The 19,576-nt window shown below is 53.8% G+C and overlaps 1 protein-coding gene across 1 annotated transcript in view; it reads right to left on the bottom strand.

The window, feature by feature from the left end:
• The window catches only part of cyp27a3 (cytochrome P450 family 27 subfamily A member 3), a 33,292-nt gene extending 14,158 nt beyond the window's left edge, over positions 1-19,134 (bottom strand). The window contains exons 1-5 of the mRNA XM_030112744.1: positions 19,043-19,134; positions 18,401-18,947; positions 11,401-11,591; positions 7,616-7,815; positions 5,611-5,808 (exon numbers count right to left, since the gene is read on the bottom strand). Coding sequence (XP_029968604.1) covers positions 5,611-5,808; positions 7,616-7,815; positions 11,401-11,591; positions 18,401-18,613 — 802 coding nt within the window. The 5' untranslated portion in view covers positions 18,614-18,947; positions 19,043-19,134. The remainder of the gene's footprint in view (positions 1-5,610; positions 5,809-7,615; positions 7,816-11,400; positions 11,592-18,400; positions 18,948-19,042) is intronic.
• Between the last annotated feature and the right edge of the window lie 442 nt (positions 19,135-19,576).

A 19,576-nucleotide genomic window follows, 5' to 3' on the forward strand; every position in this document is an offset into this window, starting at 1 on the left:
CATGTGGTGTTTTTCACAAATCTTGCCTTAAGTCCCTTTATCTCCAGCAGTGTCTTTGCAGGGGGATTACAGAATAGAGCGCCCCCTTCAGGACTGAGTCATGGCTGCCAAAAACTTTACAAGACCGACTGACTTCAGTGATTCAGTGGTTGTAACATATTGAATAAAAATGTTTTGCTGCATTCCTGGTTTTATTTTCACTCATATTTACGAGGGGGTACCCAGAAGTTTCCGGAATTTGGTCAGAAAACAATAATAATAATGAGTTTGGGCTTCTGGCCGTCAGATGTGCTGCAGGTAAGCCTCGTGCACATCTGTGAGAAATCTGAGCTCCCAGAGTGACCCTGACGCCTGTCAGGAGCTATTTATAGCAACAGAGTGCAGCGGCGGTCTGCGATTTTTTCCAAAATGGCGACATTGACTGTGAAGCCAGAGCAGCGCAAACATTAAATTCTGCTTTCTGCTGGGAAAAAACAGCAGCAGAAACACTCAGCTTGTTGCAGCAAGCCTACAAGGATGCTGCTCTGGGGAAGACTCAGGTCCATGAGTGGTCCGGGGGTCTGAGAAGGGCCAGATGTCGGCGCGTCAGGTCCGCTCAGCGTGAAAACAACGCTGAGCTGCTTCTCGGCTGTCCAGGGTCTCGTCCACAGCGAGTCTGTCCCTCCAGGTCAGACTGTAAACCAGGACTACTACAGGAAGTCCTCAGACGCTCCGTGAGGATGTGAGGAGGAAGCAGAGCGTCGTGGCGGAGTGGAGCCGGTTGATCCACCACCACAGAGCGCCAGCGGACACGGCGCTGCGCCTCACGCCGTTTCTGGAGAAGAATGAGATGAATCTCCTCTCCCATCCGCCTGATTCTCCAGATGAAGCCTCCAGGGACTTTTTCTTGTTCCCCAGGTTGAAGAAGCAGCTGAAGGGACAGCGGTTTGCAGATGTGGAGGAGGGGACAGAAAAATCACAGCCGGCCCAGAATGACACAGTTACGCAGGGGTCTGACGACGCATTGGTGAAGTGGGAGACACGGCTGGAGCGCTGCAGTAATGCAGATGGAGATTATTTTGAAGGCGACGGTGGTGTTTTATTTTGAAATGTCAGAAATAAAAATTTACAATCAAATTCCGGGAATTTTTGGGTACACCCTCGTAACTTTATTACACACAATTTTTCTGAATCGATTTGTGATATTGTCCCCAAGTGCATTGTGGGTGAAACTCGTCACCCACCACCGTCATCATCAGTCACTTGTGGACAGATTACAAACCAGGCAGGCTAGAGCATTCTGGACTCAACATGAGTGGGTTTTATACGAGCATCACAGTGGAGCGGCAAAGAAAAGAAAAGGAAGAGCGAGAGCGAGGAACAGCCAAGTTACTAAAACTGGACTCGTATTTCGTCCGTCATCCTGAAGAAGAGCCGGAATTTTTTGTTGGCGGTGATTCAGGCCCGCCACAACTGCCGGCACAGCCGGGGAGCCAAGTGAGTTACAGGTACGACTTCTAACCATCGCTGCACACAACGCGTGAGCTAGCTGCACTCTGCAGCAGCCCAGCCGCCTCGCTTAACCTTCGTTCTCTCAGCGGTAAGGCGGTGATGTCAGGGACTCGGCTCCAGGATGGAGCCAGACCCGGTCCCGGACCAGCAGCCCCCCTCCTCACCCGCTGGACCCTGGAAACAGAAGCAGCAGCAGGTCTCGTCCCGCTACAGCTGGCACACACACACCGCATGAGGAAAAGCCTTCTCTGAAAACTTCCGGGACGCCAACATCAAAAGACACATCCTGAAGACGGCCCTGCAGACCCAAACGTCCGTTTCCCACTGAGAACCACAGTCGTTTTTCAGAAAGTTTTTACACTTTTACCACTGAAGTTGGGGGGAAACTCCCCCCCAGCCGGACGTCCCAGACTGCCGCTACTGTGAGCCTTGCTGGCTGTTTGCCAACCGAAATGCCCCGAATTACAAGGATGTCTGGGTAAACGGAACGAGAGACCGGAAACATCTTTCTGCCAAAGCATGAAACCGCGCAAATACACGTTGGTGCCTGCATCGTCTACGAGCAGCAGAAACTCGACAGCACAGCAGACGCCCACACGGACAGGAATGTTCGTAATGCAGCTTTGTTTTGGAGACGGGTCCTGGGGACGGGTCCCGGAGACGGGTCCTGGGGACGGGTCCCGGAGACGGGTCCCGGAGACGGGTCCTGGGGACGGGTCCTGGAGATGGGTCCCGGAGACGGGTCGTGGAGACGGGTCCCGGGGACGGGTCCCGGGGACGGGTCCTGGGGACGGGTCCTGGAGATGGGTCCCGGAGACGGGTCGTGGAGACGGGTCCCGGGGACGGGTCCCGGAGACGGGTCCTGGAGACGGGTCCTGGGGACGGGTCCTGGAGACGGGTCCTGGGGACGGGTCCTGGAGACAGGTCCCGGGGACGGGTCCCGGGGACGGGTCCTGGGGACGGGTCCCGGAGACGGGTCCTGGAGACGGGTCCTGGAGACGGGTCCTGGGGACGGGTCCTGGGGACGGGTCCCGGAGACGGGTCCCGGAGACGGGTCTCGGGGACGGGTCCTGGAGACGGGTCCCGGGGATGGGTCCTGGGGACGGGTCCCGGAGATGGGTCCTGGAGACGGGTCCCGGAGACGGGTCTCGGGGACGGGTCCTGGGGACGGGTCCTGGAGACGGGTCCCGGAGACGGGTCCTGGAGCGCGTTGTAGCGTCAGTCTGACTCTGGCTGGTGCAGCCTGGCGTTCAGGGGGAACAGGGACGTTCTCGCTCAGGGAAATGCTGCAACTTGTTGTCAGTAATGAGTAATTAGCTCGCTGCGACCCTGTTCGGACAGAGCTGATCAACCGGCCAGAAGGCTCAGTGAAACACCTCAGACACCAGATTCAAGATGAGATTATTTACATCCTGCCTCGACGTTTGAAAGCTGACATTATTAATGAAATAAACGAAGCCCCGCTTGATTCTATCATGGACGCAACGCAAGCTGTGTCAAAGGCAGACCAGCGGAGGCCGGTGTGCCGTTACGCAGCTGTTGTGAAGAATGGCAGGGATCTTCCAACAGATACACGGATCAGTCAAGTGTTTTGGGGTTTTGAAGCGACTGTGGGCTCATCAGCATCGGAGCTGGAAAACCAAATCCTGAGCTCTGTCGAGAGAAATGGAAGTGATCTGTCAAAATGCCGGCGACAGCGCTATGATGGGGCGTGAATATGAGTGGTGCGCATTCAGACGTCCAGGGAGAATAACAGAGAGGGAGATCCTCGCCCGTTATGTTCATTACGCTGCTCATAACTTCAACCTCATTCTCAACGACTGCTAAAAAAGTCCCGGGAGTGAAGCAGTTCTACGATACTGTAGAGAACCTGTACAGCGGTTTTGGTGGCAGCATCAAACGCTGGGCGGTCCTCAGAGAGCAGAGCGGCCACACTAAACGCCTCTGTCCCACCCGCTGGTCGTTAAGGCAGAGGTACTCTCGTCAAAATATCCCTGAGCAGTGACTGACAAGAGGAGCGCAGTGAAGCAGGAGCGCTCAAAAATGCCACCAGTACATTTTCTTTCATATTTGTGGTCAACATGCAAACCAAGAGTCTGGAGAGTATAAACGCTGCCTCACAGTTCCTGCAGCTACGGACGCCGACATTCTGAAAGCATCCACTCTTCTGCAAAACGCCTTCAGTGTTTAAAGAGTTTAGGGAGCAGGTGGATGAGGAGAAGTCTGCCACTCCTGCTCTGGCTCAAAATGAGGAAGTCAAATGCAGTTTGAAGCAGCAGGTCCAGAAAGGTTAAGCTTCACAGTGATGAACTTTCTGAAGACAGCCGCCTGGCTGAGGCAGAGAGCAGCGATTTCAATGCCTGTCTCCATATGATCACCCAGCGACGGCCCCAAAGATTCACCAGTTTAAATGGAAATGTGAATTCACCCCAACACACTGCTGCGCTCCGGACACGAGGAGTGACTCCAAGCTGCCCGGCGGCTGAGAGATCACGGCCTCCAGCTTCCTGGACAGCGGCTTCGTTTTAGAACCTCTTTCAGGGACCAGATAACAAAACAAGGTCTGCTGTCATCCAGCCGGCACCGACTTCCACATCAGTGAGGTTTGCACCGCCCCTTTCATTTCTGACTCTTCCACCGTTTCGACCTGAGCGCTCATTCTCCAACTTCCAACCAACGAAAACCCACTGGAGGAGCAGAGCGGGACAGGAGACACTGAGTGGACCGGAGGGAGCAAAGAAACGGACGTACAGAGGATCGGGGACGGGTTCAGGGAGCGCCAGGCCCGTCGTACGCCCTTCAGACAGCGGAGAGCGGGCCCATTCTTATTGAAACGGGTTTTTCAGCAGCTGCGGATTCAGGCAGCGGGATGCAGGATGCGGGATGCGGGATGCGGGATGCGGGATGCGGGATGCAGGATGCAGGATGCGGGATGCGGGATGCGGGATGCAGGATGCGGGATGCAGGATGCGGGATGCGGGATGCGGGATGCAGGATGCAGGATGCAGGATGCGGGATGCAGGATGCAGGATGCGGGATGCGGGATGCGGGATGCGGGATGCGGGATGCAGGATGCGGGATGCGGGATGCAGGATGCGGGATGCGGGATGCGGGATGCGGGATGCGGGATGCGGGATGCGGCCGCTGAGGTGCTGATCTGCCGGGAGTCTGTTTTAGTGAGCATGTTGTTGTTGTTGTCATAGTTACTTCACGGGCGTTGGATGTGACAGTCGCTCTCCGTGGTGCTGAAGCTTTCAGTCCTGCTTGGTGTGTGTGTGTGTGTGTGTGTGTGTGTGTGTGTGTGTGTGTGTGTGTGTGTGTATAATGACGTTATCATGACTTTCATTATTTGGATTTAAAGGCCCGGTCATTTGCCCCGCCCCCGGCCCGCCCCTGGCCCCGCCCCTGGCCCCGCCCCCGGCCCGCTCTGATTCGTTCCACTAGTGATTCTGTCACACAGTTTCATGACATTTTAAAGACTTACATGCATTGCTGCATGTTCTCCCTGTGGATGTGCCCCCTGCGCTCCGCCCACAGCCCGCTAACATGCAGAAGGCGTTCATCTCTCCATGTTCTCCCGGGTTTCTTGATCATCTGTGCAGAACCGTCTTCCTCTGGTATTTCCATGCGTGACTGATCTGAACTGGAACTCGTCCACCGAAGCGCAGCGTTCCGGTTCGTCTGGCTCCGTCAGAGCAGACGTCCACGTCGAGCCGAGCCATTTTCCCTCTGGGTTCCAGAGCGGCCGGTTCTCACCGCCTCCGGCGTCCTGACGGGGAGCTGCAGCTCGCTCTGCTGAGCTCACCTCCTTCTAGTTTCTTATTAACTGCATAAAATCCACTGAGGTCAAGACCGCTCTGCAGCGGCGGCCCGGCCTGGACAGACGGACGGAGCTCTGTGATTGGACGAGAAGCACCTGCTGTCGTCCCACAGTTTGTCCCGAGAGGCTGAGAGAATCTGCTCAATGTCCTCTGACTGAAAAGTTGTCGTGGACAGAATCAGTGTGGACTGAACGTCTCTGGACTGAAGGACACTGGAGGACGTGGAGGCCGTCCAAAAGACGGAACCCTGACAGCCGGGATGCGCCGATACCGACGCCGATACCGTTGGTATGCTCACCGACTCTGAAGAGGTGATCCCAGACGGCCACGAAGCGCCTCCAGGAGGGCAGGTATGGCCACGCCCACCGGGGGAACAGCACGAGGACGGCGGACAGGTGGAACATCTCCCCCACCGAGGAGATGAACCTCTGCGTCTCCTCCGGCATCGCCTCGTCCAAGCTGCCCATCCGGGTCTCGAACAGCACCGAGCAGATCCCTGGAACCCAAACCCCAGGATCAGACCGCGACCCCCTCACCCTGACAGCCGGCGAAACACTTCTCCACCGAACCAAAGCTTGAATGGCATCTTGCTTACAATTCAACGAGTAGTTTAATATTTTAAATCTTTTGAAAAAAGTGATAACTGGGACGTAAACAGGTTCATACAGCATTCAGGGTCACTTTTATTTTTTGCTTTTCTTGTGGCGTTTCAGTTTCCTCTCTGAAAGGTTTTCAACTTCAACATGATTTCTTACATTCTTGGCTTCATGACATCTAAAATCACGACGCCATCGCTTATGAATGCAGTAAGGGTTGCCATGGTGACTGATCTGATTATAGGTTGCTATGGTGACTGATCAATCTGACTGTAGGATGAGCACAGCTGATGGTTCCAGAGACTCCTGCTACTGTTCAGTGTCAAGAACGAACTGCAGCCTGGAGCTGGAGCCCCGAGCCTGACCCCGACCCCGACCCCGACCCTGACCCTGGAGCCTTCAGCCCTGACCCCGACCCCGACCCTGACCCCGACCCTGACCCTGGAGCCTTCAGCCCTGACCCCGACCCCGACCATGACCCTGACCCTGGAGCCTTCAGCCCTGACCCTGACCCTGGCCCTGACCCTGACCCTGGAGCCTTCAGCCCTGGCCCCGACCCCGACCCTGACCCTGACCCCGACCCTGACCCCGACCCCGACCCCGACCCTGACCCCGACCCTGACCCTGGAGCCTTCAGCCCTGACCCCGACCCCGACCCTGACCCCGACCCCGACCCTGACCCCGACCCTGGAGCCTTCAGCCCTGACCCCGACCCCGACCCCGACCCTGACCCTGACCCCGACCCTGACCCTGACCCCGACCCTGACCCTGGAGCCTTCAGCCCTGACCCCGACCCCGACCCTGACCCCGACCATGACCCTGGAGCCTTCAGCCCTGGCCCTGACCTTGACCCTGACCTTGGAGCCTTCAGCCCTGACCCTGGCCCTGACCCTGACCCTGGAGCCTTCAGCCCTGACCCTGGCCCTGACCCTGACCCTGGAGCCTTCAGCCCTGACCCTGACCCTGGCCCTGACCCTGACCCTGACCCTGGAGCCTTCAGCCCTGACCCTGGCCCTGACCCTGACCCTGACCCTGGAGCCTTCAGCCCTGACCCTGGCCCTGGCCCTGACCCTGACCCTGACCCTGGAGCCTTCAGCCCTGACCCTGACCCTGGCCCTGACCCTGACCCTGGAGCCTTCAGCCCTGGCCCTGACCCTGACCCTGACCCTGACCCTGGAGCCTTCAGCCCTGACCCTGGCCCTGACCCTGGAGCCTTCAGCCCTGACCCTGGCCCTGACCCTGCAGTCATTCTGCTGTGCTCAGTGCTGAACCCAGAGGGGTGAAACTCAATGAGAAGCTAAAGATGAAAACCTGGTAATGACCGTGATGCTGGTCCTGGATTTAGACGGAGGAGGCCTGAGAACAGGAGAGAACAGCTCCTGTTCTGAAGGTTCTCCTGCCAGAGCAAGAGGAGATTTTCTGACTCCAGTCTCCAGAGATGTGTTGAGGTCGCAGGGTCACGGCTGGAACTCTGACCCTCAGGTCAGATCTGGGTTCAGGTTCGACAGCCACAGTCTGACGTCGCAAAAGTCGCATTTTCCCTCGTTTACATGGCGACAGCTGTTTTCAGAAAGTGTTTTGACGGAGTTCATCGTCGTACGAAGAGCCCAAAACACCACCTCCGTTCTGCCTTCTGAGTTTCTGCCCAGGGTCTGAGGCCATGAAGGATCTCTGGGGAGTTTAGATCATGAAAACATCAGTTCTCACCTTCGAACGCGAACTTGTAGAGTTCCCCGGTGAGGTCGTGGACCACGAGGCCCCGCCCCCTGGTGTCCCGGAGCCACGCCAGCCTGCAGAGGAAGTCGTCGACCACGGGGTTGATGGAGTCTCCGTACGCCGAGACGTGTCTGGGCATCAGCATCCGGGGGTTCAGGATGTTCCGGATCCGGGCCCACTTCTCCCCCATCCTGGAGGTCAGCGGGACAGTCAGGCCCACCTGTCACACACTCGCTTCACTCCACCCGTCACACACTCGCTTCACTCCACCCGTCACACACTCGCTTCACTCCACCAGTCAGACACTCGCTTCAACCAGACACTCGCTTCACTCCACCCGTCAAACACTCGCTTCATTCCACCCATCACACTCGCTTCAATCAGACACTCGCTTCATTCCACCCGTAAGACACTCGCTTCAGACACTCGCTTCACTCCACCGGTCAGACACTCGCTTCATTCCACCCGTAAGACACTTGCTTCAGACACTCGCTTCACTCCAGCGGTCAGACACTCGCTTCAGACACTCGCTTCACTCCACCGGTCAGACACTCGCTTCAGACACTCGCTTCAGACACTCGCTTCAGACACTCGCTTCAGACACTCGCTTCAGACACTCGCTTCAGACACTCGCTTCAGACACTCGCTTCACTCCACCGGTCAGACACTCGCTTCAGACACTCGCTTCACTCCAGCGGTCAGACACTCGCTTCAGACACTCGCTTCACTCCACCGGTCAGACACTCGCTTCAGACACTCGCTTCACTCCAGCGGTCAGACACTCGCTTCAGACACTCGCTTCACTCCACCAGTCAGACACTCGCTTCAACCAGACACTCGCTTCACTCCACCCGTCACACACTCGCTTCATTCCACCCATCACACTCGCTTCAATCAGACACTCGCTTCATTCCACCCGTAAGACACTCGCTTCAGACACTCGCTTCACTCCACCCGTCAGACACTCGCTTCACTCCACCCGTCAGACACTCACTTCAACCAGACACTCGCTTCACTCCACCCGTCACACACTCGCTTCATTCCACCCATCACACTCGCTTCAATCAGACACTCGCTTCACTCCAGCGGTCAGACACTCGCTTCAGACACTCGCTTCACTCCACCAGTCAGACACTCGCTTCAACCAGACACTCGCTTCACTCCACCCGTCACACACTCGCTTCATTCCACCCATCACACTCGCTTCAATCAGACACTCGCTTCATTCCACCCGTAAGACACTCGCTTCAGACACTCGCTTCACTCCACCCGTCAGACACTCGCTTCACTCCACCCGTCAGACACTCGCTTCAGACACTCGCTTCACTCCAGCGGTCAGACACTCGCTTCAGACACTCGCTTCACTCCACCCGTCACACACTCGCTTCACTGCTCTTCTGGCAACAAGCAGGTAACAGAAGAGAGGATTTCACCAGAGAGAATCTTTTTCATCACTGCTTAATTAATCCAGAGGATTCAGGCAGAGGGATCATGATAAAGTGATCAGAGGAGACGGTCGGATTAAATTACTCTTACTCCTCCCTCTTTTCAGACATATATGTGTTTTACTTGTGAAATATAAATACATTCCTGCAATATTTGAAGGTAATCGTAATTAATTATTCTATTGTTGAATGAATATGTGCAGTTTTTCACTAAAAGTTTATTTTCATTCACTGTGCATGGTGTGAGTATTATTACTGATGTTACAACTTGACTCCTGAAAACTGTACATGAACTGAAACGAGCTGAACTCCATGCTGAGCTCTACTGGATTAAAAACTGACCCCAGAGGGACCCCAGAGGGACCCCGGAGGGACCCCGGAGGGAGGGACCCCAGAGGGACCCCAGAGGGAGGGACCCCAGAGGGAGGGACCCCGGAGGGACCCCGGAGGGACCCCGGAGGGAGGGACCCCGGAGGGAGGGACCCCGGAGGGACCCCAGAGGGAGGGACCCCAGAGGGAGGGACCCCAGAGGGAGGGACCCCGGAGGGAGGGACCCCGGAGGGAGGGACCCCCGCTCACTATGTCCGGTAGTTCTGGAGCCATAAAGAACACTGAACCTCTAAAATGAGGCGACTGCAGCTCAGGAAGCTTCATTCTTGGTTTTGATTCACAAACAAAAACTAGATCTGACAGATTCTTGAAGTTCAGAATAATTTGGAATGTTTTTGCCATTTTGCCTCCTTTTCATCAGTTTTACATGTTTTCTTTTCAAACCCTGTCAAATTTTTCTGTGTTAGAAATCTAGACATTTCCCATATTTTAAGCCGCTCTATCTTCCTTTTTCCCCATTTCTTGTGGTTTTAACTATTTTTCAAAATTTTACTTGGACTTTTTTTTTAAACACCGTTTGAACCAAGATTGGCGAATCCGTTTGAATCGTACTGTGGTGTGTAACTATGATAAAGTAACTTAAATGTTTATTCAGGTATGATGTGGTGAAGGCTTCATGGAGCCGCTGCAGACGGACTGAAGAGCCACATGTGGCTCCAGAGCCGCAGGTTGAACACCCCTGGTCTGACTGATCACCTGCTGGAGTAAATGTGTGAAGCGGCGTGAAGGAGCTCAGCGACTGCCGAAGGCGGAGCAACGCTGAAAACATGCAGCACGACCGGTCGGACGTGGACGGCTGAATCAGCGATCCGACCGTCAAAGTCACGTCTGATCGCCGAGGCTTTCTGTCTGGACGCAGAACGGACGGCGAACAGTCGCTTCCTGTATCGCTGCAACAACTCTTAACCGGAGAAAGATCCTTCTGGTGGCCTTCAGAAATCTTCCAGTTGTTTTTGTAATCCTGAGGTTCCACAAAAAAGTGCTTTATTGGTACAGTGGCGTCCTGAAAGTGACCATATGAGGCTATTCACCCCAGAAAAGGTGAAAGTTTCACTAAAATACTGACTATAAAAAGAAAACTGGGTTTTTATGACGAGTGTAAAGTGGTGGTTGTTTCCCAGTGAAATATTTTCGCCTGTGAAATCAGATGTAAAGCTTTAACATTTTATGTCTCAGTAAAAACATGCAACACATGTAAAGCAGGCAAATCTTCCAGGTGCATCAGTTTCCGAGACCAACTGGAACCGTTTAGACATTCGGAGCGACAGTAGCTCAGATGGTAGAGCGGGTCGTCTTAAAGGGGCTGTATCATGCAAAATTCACTTTTTGTATGTTTTAACCTTGTTATATAGTTCTGTTCTCACCAAAAACTCCCCAAAGCGTTTTTTTCCTTCGTGCCTGTGTGTTTGAGCTTCCCTCTTGTTTCTGCTGCTCAGAGAGGCAGCCCCTCCCACCGTGAAAACGCTCTGTTTCCCACGTTCACGTCACACGGAGAAGATGGCTCCCCTCTCTGACGGCCACATTCTAGTTATTATTATTTCAACATCATATTTCAACCCACAGAAACCACGGGGTCTGTTCTCTGTAAAGCTTGCTGTGCTGTTGTTCAAATTAAACGAAACACTGAGTTCTGTTTGCAGAAATGGTCTAAATAAATGTCTGAGGTGAGAAATGGAAGCCTGAACATAGAAAACAGTGGGCCCAGAGCTAAACCCTGAGGAACTCCTGCAGCCTGGACTTTAGAAATCATTTTGTTCATTGAAAGTCAATAACTGAGCGTCTGAATGGGTCCATGAAAACAGAGGAATCCGTTCAGAGTCCAGTCGGCCATGAGACTGTCAGTCCAGCTGTTTCCTGCAGAGACTGGATGAGGGTGTTTTCCTCTGGGAGCCCGGACCCTGGTCCTGGACGGTGTGAGACGGTTTGTGCGGTCTGACTCACTCGGTCAGGGGTCCGTGGGCCTGGCTCCGGAGCTCCCGGTAGTCCCTCCAGTGGGGCATGTCCGTCCGGACCGGGTGCCTCCCCTCCTGCCTCAGGACCTGCTCGATCAGCTGGGCGCTGGCCACGTTCACCACCACCAGGGGGCCGAACTTGGACTTCCACAGAGGACCGTAGATCCGACTGTGTTCAATCTGCCACAAGACAATGAGAGAGACAGCCGTTGGTTTGGAGGGCGGCTCAGCCAGCGGGCTCGTCCTCTCCGAGCGGGACGAGTCCGAGCGGCAGCAGGCTCCCGACCGCCCGGCGGGCCAGGCTCAGACTGTGTGAGTCCCTCAGCTACCACGGCTGACAGCCCTGATTTAGGTGCGTCTGCTGCAGTGCGCTGAGGCGGAGCTCGGCCTGCATGGAGGTTCCTTCTCTCAGTTCAGTGACAAAGACCAGGCGTCGAGTTTGCATGTTTCTATTTGTTTCTATGAACAATAAATGACCGAAAGAGTCAGCAGTCAGTGCCTAGGCAGATCCTGTACTCCAGGGCCCCCCCAGACCATCAGGTCTGGACCCCGGCCCCCCCCAGACCCCCCAGGCCTGGGCCCCGGCCCCCCTGATCTGCAGTGTGATTGTCGCTTTACGACGGAGACGTGGAGCTACAAATGTTTGCAGAACAGGTCGTTCCTCGGAGCCGTGACCTGGAACACCCCCGGCTGTCAGAACCAAACAGCCTGCTTCATCCGGAACATTCCGGGTCTCGGGTTGAACGCTGTGTTGCTCAGCACAGCGAGAGTCTGAGAGTCAGAAGAACAACGGTCTGTTCTACTCTCTGTGAAAACGGGACTCCCCCCCTCCCCCTCGGCAGACTGGTGGAAACATGGCCCGGCCTCCACGGCCTGCCAGGAGGCCCAGGGGTCAGGACGGCTCTGTGGCGGGCTGGAGGCTGGACGCTTCAGATTACCCATGATGCCAGGCTGCTCCTGACCACGGCCCTGTTCACATGAGGAGACGGGCTGCAGGTGGTTTCAGAACTACAGAACATCTTCAGACTAAACATCCATTTCCACAGAAACACTGAAAACGATGCTCAAGGGAGAGGTCAAAGGTCAGAGGTCAGAGGTCAGGGGAGGACAGAGCCATGGCCTCGCCACAACGCAGCCACACTGTAAGGAAACACATGGTTCGTCATACACACCTGTGTTTCCACCTCTTCTATCTCTGGCTCCTGCCTCTCCTTCGCCTCTCCAGCTCTCAGTTCTATTTATTTCTGTTCCACCATGAAAACAACAGTGAGACAGAGACGAGGACGGCCTGGCAGGACGGCCTGGCAGGACGTCCTCGGCAAACGCTCCAGCTTATTAAAACCATCAGCTCCAACAGAAACACCACCGTTTAAAAAGAGGGGAGACCAGAGAGACCGGGGGGAGACCAGAGAGACCGGGGGGAGACCAGAGAGACCGGGGGGAGACCAGAGAGACCAGAGAGACCAGAGAGACCGGGGGGAGACCAGAGAGACCGGGGGGAGACCAGAGAGACCAGAGAGACCAGAGAGACCGGGGGGAGACTGGGGGAGACCGGGGGAGACCGGGGGAGAGAGACCGGTGCTGCGTAGCGGCGAGTGTTTGACTGAACAGGACGTTCGTGCTGCTGAAGCTGCTGCTGGTAAAACCAGATTGGAGCAAACAGACCATCTGCACGTCCCACCGTCCCCTGCTGCAGAGCTAGCTGGTTAGCCACCCACGCTAACTCCTCATTCCGCTTGTAGTTTACATTTACTTGAGCCAGTGCTTCCCAGTCCTGGTCCTCAAGTCCTGGTCCTCAGCCGGCCCCCCTCCAAGCCAGAGCTTCCCAGCTTGTCCTCAGATGTCTCTGTCCTACAGGCTTATATGCTTTCCTCTGGACTGAGGACCAGGACCGAGGACCAGGACCGAGGACCAGGACTGAGGACCAGGACTGAGGACCAGGACTGGGAAACAGCCTTAACTGTTTGCTAAACGTTAAGAGTCAACATGTCTTCAATTCCTGATGAAGCAGGTCAGTCACATCATTTTGTAGTGTGATATACTTCAATTGTGTATTTTCCCTAAATAATGTCCTTCCACAACGAGTCCGCTGCAGCTCCCGCCTCAGCACCAGCGCCACCTGCTGCATCAACCGCGGGACGCCACGGCAACAACACATGGTCTCACGACGTCCTGAGAGACGAATCAGTTTGGTGTCACCGGCGGCGGCGGCGGCCCGGGATGATCCTTCACAAAGACACAGTTTAAACAAGAAGAGGAGACTTTTCTGCAGAAGGTGAAAATGTTTATTGGCTGTCGGTGATTTAACTGGCAGAAATGTGGGAAAACATTTCATCAGGAACGGACAGTTTACAAGACAGAGTACAACAGATTTCTGCATGAATGTGCTGCGGGACAGCGTCCTACAGTTCCCTGGAGAAGACCAGACGCTCTCTGGATCCTGAGCTGCAGGTCCAGCCTGGACAGTCCCACAGTCCATCACAGGGCCAAAGATTACAGTAACTGATGACCGAATACTGGAGAGAGCAGGAACGAATCAGCTGGACTTTGTTCTGCCCCGTTCAGAAATGTTCGGTTAGGTCGGCGTGTTCGGGATGCACGTCTGGACTTCATTGGTTTTATTTGCAGACGTGTTTTACAGGAATTTGGACATGACTGAAATAAACTCATTTAAAGAAAATTCATGTCTAATTTAATTTTGTTGCAACTCAAACTAAAACCAATTCTCCTGGGCCAGACGGGACGCCTCGGCGCACCATGTTCTCCCTGAGGGTTTATGATTGACAGAATCGTCATAAAGGTTAAGATAAAGAACAACTTCAAGATTTGATGGCGGATCGTTTATCGGCGTTTAATAGACTGCTGAAAACTCAGCTCAGCTCACAAAGCTGGTCAGAGGAGTCGGCGTTTCAGCTCCGTCAGGACGAGTTCACGTTTTATCACCTCATTCAGTAACATAGCTTCAACAAATGGCCGGCAAGTCCACAAAACGTCGAAATCCGGTAGCATCTCCGCCGTGGCCCAGCCCGGCGTCCAGGGCCCGGCCCGGCCCGGCGTCCAGGGCCCGGCCCGGCCCGGCCCGGCGTCCAGGGCCCGGCCCGGCCCGGCCCGGCGTCCAGGGCCCGGCCCGGCCCGGCCCGGCGTCCAGGGCCCGGCCCGGCCCGGCACGGCGTCCAGGGCCCGGCCCGGCACGGCGTCCAGGGCCCGGCCCGGCACGGCGTCCAGGGCCCGGCCCGCCCCGGCGTCCAGGGCCCGGCCCCCGGCCCGGCCCGGCGTCCAGGAAGGAGCTGCTACTGGTGACACCATTAAATCCGAGACGAAGGGAGTTTTGGAGGAAGAGACTAGGAGCCGACACAAACAGGAGAGAACCGAGCTACAAACGTATCAGAGCTCAACTGGAACATAATCCATTCGCTAAGTTCACATCTGATCAGAGAGACTTGAACTTGGAGATTAACTGCACTCCTGGGGTGTCATATCCAACCATATGGGAGCTGCTTCAGGGGTCCGATCATTTCATATCATGCAGTCCACAAGAAAAAAGAAAGAACTAAACGCTTTACACAACTGACAGAGCAGATATTGAGCATTGATAATAAACTAGCCCAAGACTCCACAGCTGCAATGGTTAGAGAGCGATGGGTAAAGACAGAATCTAACAACCTCAACGTGAGACAAACTGAACGTCTGTTACTCAAAACAAAACTAATACAAACTGGCATCTCCCCAAAATCGACCTCCACACATCCCCAAACTATTAGCGACCAATTTAAAGGAATACTCCAAAGATTTTGGACCCATGCCCTATCCCTATCATTTTTATAGTAAGACAAGATCATACATACCTTTATTGTCTCTCTGCGTCCAGCGGCTGGCTCCCAGCTGTTAGCATCGTAGTTAGCTTAGCTCAGCTGCTGGAGGTGAAGAGGAACCAGAGCCGGACTGACGAAAGTGGACAAAACACTCCTTCCAGTGGTCCGGGGGACGGCGTATTAGCACGTGAAGTAAATCCCAATGGTTATAAAAAAAATTTAAAAGACGTGTTTTCTTTTTAACCTGTTTAAATAGCGTTTTGATCCACACAGATCTGCACAAGCATAGTGCTCCGTGGAAGGATATACCGGAGCACAGCGGCCGAGTCTATGGCTTCTAAGGCTGTGCTCCGGTATGTCCTTCCAGAGCTCTGCCATGTGCAGGTCTGTGTATCAAAACGTTATTTTAACGGATTGAAAAGGAAAACACATCGTTTAAAATGTTTTATAACCATTGGGATTTACTTCACGTGCTAATACGCTGTCCCCTGGACCACTGGAAGGAATGTTTTGTCCACTTTCGTCAGTCCGACTCTGGTTCCTCTTCACCTCCAGCAGCTGAGCTAAGCTAACTACGACGCTAACAGCTGGGAGCCAGCTGCTGGACGCAGAGAGACAATAAAGGTATGTATGATCTTGTCTCACTATAAAAATAATAGGGATAGGGCGTAGGTCCAAAATCTACACCAACCTGGATACCAGGAGCCTCCGACTCCACAAACCCTGAAACCCTGAAACCCAGTCACTTCAGGATTAGAGCTACCACACACTGACACAGAGGACCAGGCCTTTCTGGAAGGAAATAATACAGGCGATCAGTTCGAAGCCGAGTGGGAAAGCACCAGCCCCGACGGCCCTACAAGTCATTTCCCACTAAACTGGCACCTTTTTTATGTTGACTGTTTCAGGAAACTATCTGAAAAGACATTGACCCCATACCAAGACCAAGACCGACGCTTCCAGATCAGTCTGACTGAAAGACGACAGGGATCCTCTGGATTGTGGATCCTGTCGCCCAATCAGCCTCTTGTGCTGCGATTACAGAATCCTCACATCGTTAGCACATCCTTTAGAAACTGTGATAGCCAAGATCATCAATCCGACCAAACTGGTTTCATCCCTGGGAGGCAGAGTTTTGCTGTTCAGTATTCTGAACTCGTGTCACTCATCGGACCGTCTCTCCAGAGGAGGCGTCTGATATGGTCGAGTGGAATTATCTCTTCTCTGGACTTTCTGAACTTGGATTTGGCCCAACATTAACCTCATGGATCAAAATAATAAATACACTGCCAGTAGCCTGAGGACGCACAAACTCTACCAGGTCTCATCATTTTACTTTGCACAGAGGAACACGGCAGGCTGCTGCCTTTCTCCATTCTTATTTGGTGTGGCAGTCGAGCCGTTAGCCGCAGCTGTAAGAATGCAGCAGGACACCGAGGGCGGCGACAGAAATCAAATAACCCATAAAATATGGACGTACGCGGATGATCTCTTACTGTACGTATCTAACCCTGCCACATCAATCCCTAAACTCAAACATAAGCTTCAACAAGTTGGTAAAATTCCAGGCTACAAATTAAATTTCTCAAAAAGTTTACTTTTCCCATGAACCATCTTGCAGCTTCCAATGACTCCAGTAGTTTCCCCTTCAAACTACAACAAAAACATTTCTCTTACTTGGGAATAAATGTTCTGCGTACATGTGAAGACCTTTATGACCATAATCTCAAACTGCTTCCCCGCCGCACTAAACGGGATTCCGACAGACGGACTGTGCTTCCTGCTGCACTGGCCGGCAGGATCAACACAATCACAATGACAGTAATACCGTGACCTTTGTCTGTTTCAATCAGTCCCCATTCTACTTCCTAAAACCTGGTTTAAAATCCTAACAGCCTAATCACTGCTTTCATTAGGAACACAACACTGCCCCACAAATTAAAAGAAGCAGTTTGGAGGTACCCAGATATAACGGGGGACTCGGTCTGGCTAATTTCTTACTTTATTGTTGGGCAGAAAACATTTCTAAACTGAATTATTGGATCTCAATGTATGAAAGTAAAACAGCACCAGCATGGGCCTCCACGGAGCTTCTCCTCATCCTCACCCGTCTCTAAGGCCGAGTTCCTCCCCTGACTGGAAGCCCAGTGCTACAAAACACTGGTGACAATTTAGGAAACATTTCCACTTAAAGCAGTCAAGCATCGTCTCACCTTTAAAACAATCACTAATTCCCACCATCACAGAGAGACACGGCTTCCAACACGTGGCACGAGAACGGCCCGGTTTTGTTCTTCATTGAAAATATATTTGCAACATTTGAGAAACAACAGAAGGATTCCAATCTCCCCAAAAACCATCACTTCAGATTCTTTCAGGTGTGGAGTTTTGCCAAGAAACACTTTCCATTCCCTGCTTTAACATCTAAAAACACAACGGATTCCATTCTTGAACTTGACCCTGATGCTAAAAGAACAGCTACGACCTACAAGTTAATACAAGATAAAATCCCGCTTCTTGGCAGAAAATGAAGTTGGCTTGGTGGAACGATCTCTACGCTTCACAGCTCCAGAGGAAACCTGGAAACAGACACATTCCTAGAGCGTCCTGCGTGAGACAGCCTTATTCAGCTCCATCAAGACTCGCTAACTGCACTAAATCTAGCTCAATATCCACAGATTTGGACTCCCAGTCAGAATATCTCTTTAACAAAATGCTGCTGCTGAGGTGGATGACAGGCCTCCAGCTCATGTGTTTAATAATAGCAGCAGGAAAAAACACTGATCAGTATCATGATTCATGCTACAGCAGCAGAAACACAGTTCATACTTTCATGGTTCTTTACCCAGAACTCCTCACCACAACTTCAAAAACAATGAAAAAAATCTTCTTTTATCAAATTAACTGCAGGGTGAACTATTTCAAACATATTCACCACAGTCAGGTCATTTCATTTCACTGACCAAGTCCATACAGTGAAGAATCGCGTCTGTCCCTCTGAGCGCTGCAGAGCAGCTGGGAGACATTTCCAGAGACAGTTGGACATTTCAGTGATCAGTCTCCAGCTGAACGGCTCAGAGCAATAAAACCACAACTTAAACAGAAAAGAGCTTGCGGGATGTTTTCCCCCGCAGCGGCGGGACAGAGGCGCGATGTCCCGGTGTCGTGCCGGTTTACCTGCAGCTGCTGCGTGGTCTGGAAGTATCCCCGCACGAACAGCCAGTACAGGCCGGTCAGGAGGCCCGGGCCCGGCAGGTCCTCCAGGGTCTTCAGCCTCTGCTCGTCCGGCACGGCGCCGCCGCTGGAGGCGGCCGCGCGCCGCCGCGGAGCCACGACGCACGGAGCCGCAGCGCGCCGCAGGATCCCCGCAGCCGCGTGTCCCCGCAACATGCTTCAGCCGGGCGGCCAGCTGAGGAGCGCAGACCCGGCGTGTGTCTGCGCGTGCGGCTGCGGACTTTGACCCCGCCGCCCCCGCCGCCCCCGCCGCCCTCCTCCACCTGCTGCTCAGGTGAGCCAGTCCAGGGGAAACGCTGAGTCTGACGCCAGAAGGAAGAAGTGCCCACGAGCAGCGCGCCGTCCCGGCGCTCCGCCAGGGGCGGGTCCAGGGTCCGGGCAGGTCCGGGCTCAGCGGAGGAGGGTGGGGGTGGCACCACTTCCGCACAAGTCTCCAGAAACGACCTTTTATCTGAAAAAGCGACAGAAGTGGAGATTCCTCCTGCTCTCCCTGAAATGTAAAGAAAGCTGCACTTCAGTGACAGAACTCTGAATCTGAGCTGCTTCAACTAAATAAATGAGACAGTCTCACCGGGCGCCATTTACCTGGTATCTAAAACCAGAAACTATTACACACCCGTCCAGCGACGTTCCACCGGATTTTAATATGAGCTAAATTAAATGTTAGCAAATAAGAGCCTCAAAGACAAATATAGAGCAAAAAATGGAAAAAAAAATGGACAGAACCTAAAGTCAGCTGAGCAGTGATTGGCTCCTGGCTGTCAGTCAAGGTCATGGCCAGGTCTGTGTCTGATTGGTCGGGGGGCGGGCTTTGTGTCAGCCAGAGCTCTGATTGGTTGAAGGGGGGAGGCGGGCCGGGAGGTTTGTCTTGTTGCTGCTGGGTTTGGTGTGAAGCAGGAACATGGGGAGTCTTCTGGACCGGATCCAGAGTCCCGGGAGCTGGACTGAGCTGGATCACTGAGGACCGGCTGGACCGGGACTGAACGTCTGATCTGTCCCCTGAAGACAGCAGGACTAAAAACTCCTTCATTCCAGGAGTCTGGATCAGCTGACAGGAACTAGACTCAGAATTATTCTTACTGTTTGCTCAAATGAGGCACTCTGCCCTCTGCTCATGTA

Source organism: Salarias fasciatus, chromosome 16 (assembly GCF_902148845.1).
Source record: "Salarias fasciatus chromosome 16, fSalaFa1.1, whole genome shotgun sequence".
Lineage (NCBI taxonomy): Eukaryota > Metazoa > Chordata > Actinopteri > Blenniiformes > Blenniidae > Salarias > Salarias fasciatus.